Below are 2358 nucleotides of genomic sequence, written 5' to 3'. Positions count from 1 at the left end.
GAATGGCTATGCTCAACCTGGCGATGTCTGCCCGATCGATCTTCCGGACGACTATTTCCGCATCCGACTGGTTTGCGCACTGCTGGAGACCTGCGGACACTGTTTTGAGAAGGGCGCCGCAAAGAAGAAGCTCGACTTTTACCTTTCCTTTCTGCAGTATTACATCAATGTCAAGGACCCACTACCGATGGATATTGAATTCGTGGTTCAAGATACTTTTAATCTACTTCGGCCACAGTGGAAGCTGGTCCTAGGCGACCTCCCTGAAGCGAGCCGGGTCTTCTCTGAGGCCTGCAAGCTGCATTACCAGACCACTGCATCGAACCAGGCTCCAGAACCGGAAGAGGCCGAAGAGCTGGAGGCCGAAGGCAATCTTTCAGGTGATGATGGCGAAGAGGACCCTGCTGAAGGCGAGGATGCCAACAAGTCCGACAGCGATGATGCCAAAGTACAAGGTGATGACGACGAAGTACGAGCTAATGAGTCTGACGAAGAAGAGCACATTGTGGTGACTCGACCAGAAGACCAAAGAGACCCAGAAGCAGACGCCGATTTTGACCGCGAGCTTGCCAAGCTCATGGCAGAGAGTGTTGACTCGCGCAAGTTCGAGCGCAAAACGATGTTCGATGTTCCGCTTCCCATGCGTCGCAGTGTTCGCGACGCCACTACTACCGCTGCTGAAGATAGCGGTGGTGAGGGTCAAGCACCTGCGCCGACGAATGGAGTGGGCACGATGAAGTTTGCGCTTCTCAGCAAGAAAGGCAACCGCCAGCAGGTATGTGACGGGCTCACTCCTCCATCTCTGTCTCGAGCATGCTAACAATGTTATCAGACCCGATCGATCGACCTGCCTTCCGACTCCTCCTTTGCCGTGGCGATGCGCACTCAGCAGCAAAATGAGCGTGCCGAGCAGCAGCGAATCAAGAATCTCGTGCTCAATTACGACCTTACAGACGACCAAACAGATGGTGATTCACCCAGCTTTCATTACGTCAATGCTTCAAACAACAACGTTCGACTTGTCGGTACAGGCTTGCTCAACCAGCGCGGTCTGACACTGCCGCGCAGCTCTCGACAGAAGAGTGGCGAGGCAATTGACAAGGAGAACGGCCCCTGCCTAGACACTGCTTCATCTGCTCGACGCGACTCATTGACTGACGAGACAGGCGGCTTCGAATCCCTGCGTGGCGCACCACGATACGATAAGGCAGGAAATACTCGCAGCAGACAGCGGGCGAGAAAGTTACAGTTGGGAGACATCGACTGGTATGGCAACCGCTCTACTTCTGTTTCAAAACAAGCTCAGGAACGCAACGAGAGCCATCAGAGTCTCGACCAGCATGTTGGCGACCAGAAGTCGGCAAATGGTCGCGATTCGGGCACTCGGCGTCAGCGGGCGAGAAGAAGCAAAGGCTAACAGGCGACATGATCGCGATTGCAGGACGTAAGGCCATGACATGGGACAAAGAAGTTGTCCTTCACACTGAAATATGATACCGAACATGATGCTCGAGTCATGATACTTTTTTTTGCCAACAACAGCATAACATACAATGCTGCTCTGCGCTGGCTACTAGCCGACCTACTGCCTCGATCAACCCAATGCCGACTGCGACTACGACCACGAGCTCGACCTCGACCACGATGTCGACGATGGAGACGAGAAAGAGTATGAATGCGTGCTGGAGACAGCAAAGGTAAGGACGACACACGGCGTTCCAAGAGCAAAGCTCGGGCGTGACAAGCAAAGAAGGGGGAGGTAGAGAACGAGGCAGTATGGGAATTCGAAGTCCAGAGGCAGACAGGGATTGGAGAAGCATGAATTGCGCGAGCACCCTCACTTCGGAGCAGAGCAGAGGCGATGAGGAAGTTTTCAAGAATGCTTTAGCTCCCGAGGAGAGATGGATGGGGGCGAGGAGAAGAAATGCTGACCGCAGTCACTCATTTGCATGCTTTCCTAGAGTTACAAGTTTGAAGTAGCGAGAGAACAAAGACCAAGATTGGTGGAGCTCGAATGTTTTCCAGGTTTCATCATGCTGTGCTGTCCATTGATATGCATACAATCTCGTTTTCATAAGAGTCATCAGGTCATTCATTAGGTCCAAAGTCATCCACCGCCTCCCTCCTCTACCGCCCCCCAACATTCGAAGTCGAATAATAGCCCTGCGGACTCACGGGTGCCCCAGCCAACGTCTGCTCCATCACGCCACGTTTGTACTCAGTCCGGCTGTAATTACTCTGAGCCGTCTGAAGCGCAGGTCTACTGACTTCATCGGCGGTTCCCGCAGCAGCTACGGCTTCTTGGTAATTGCTGGTCGTCTTACGTTGCAGCACAGGTTTTTCGGCCGAGTCGTTGTG

The 2358-nt window shown here is 53.4% G+C and overlaps 1 protein-coding gene across 1 annotated transcript in view; it reads left to right on the top strand.

Annotated features, from left to right (window-relative positions):
* The window catches only part of MYCFIDRAFT_202634 (uncharacterized protein), a gene marked incomplete at its 5' end in the record, with an annotated part of 4597 nt that extends 2588 nt beyond the window's left edge, over window positions 1–2009 (top strand). Inside the window, 4 exons of the mRNA XM_007925724.1 lie at window positions 89–775; window positions 833–1025; window positions 1167–1288; window positions 1578–2009. Coding sequence (XP_007923915.1) covers window positions 89–775; window positions 833–1025; window positions 1167–1288; window positions 1578–1763 — 1188 coding nt within the window. The 3' untranslated portion in view covers window positions 1764–2009. The remainder of the gene's footprint in view (window positions 1–88; window positions 776–832; window positions 1026–1166; window positions 1289–1577) is intronic.
* Window positions 2010–2358: the final 349 nt, after the last annotated feature.

This window comes from Pseudocercospora fijiensis, assembly GCF_000340215.1.
Source record: "Pseudocercospora fijiensis CIRAD86 unplaced genomic scaffold MYCFIscaffold_2, whole genome shotgun sequence".
Lineage (NCBI taxonomy): Eukaryota > Fungi > Ascomycota > Dothideomycetes > Mycosphaerellales > Mycosphaerellaceae > Pseudocercospora > Pseudocercospora fijiensis.
This window is presented reverse-complemented; position numbering and strand designations above follow the sequence as displayed.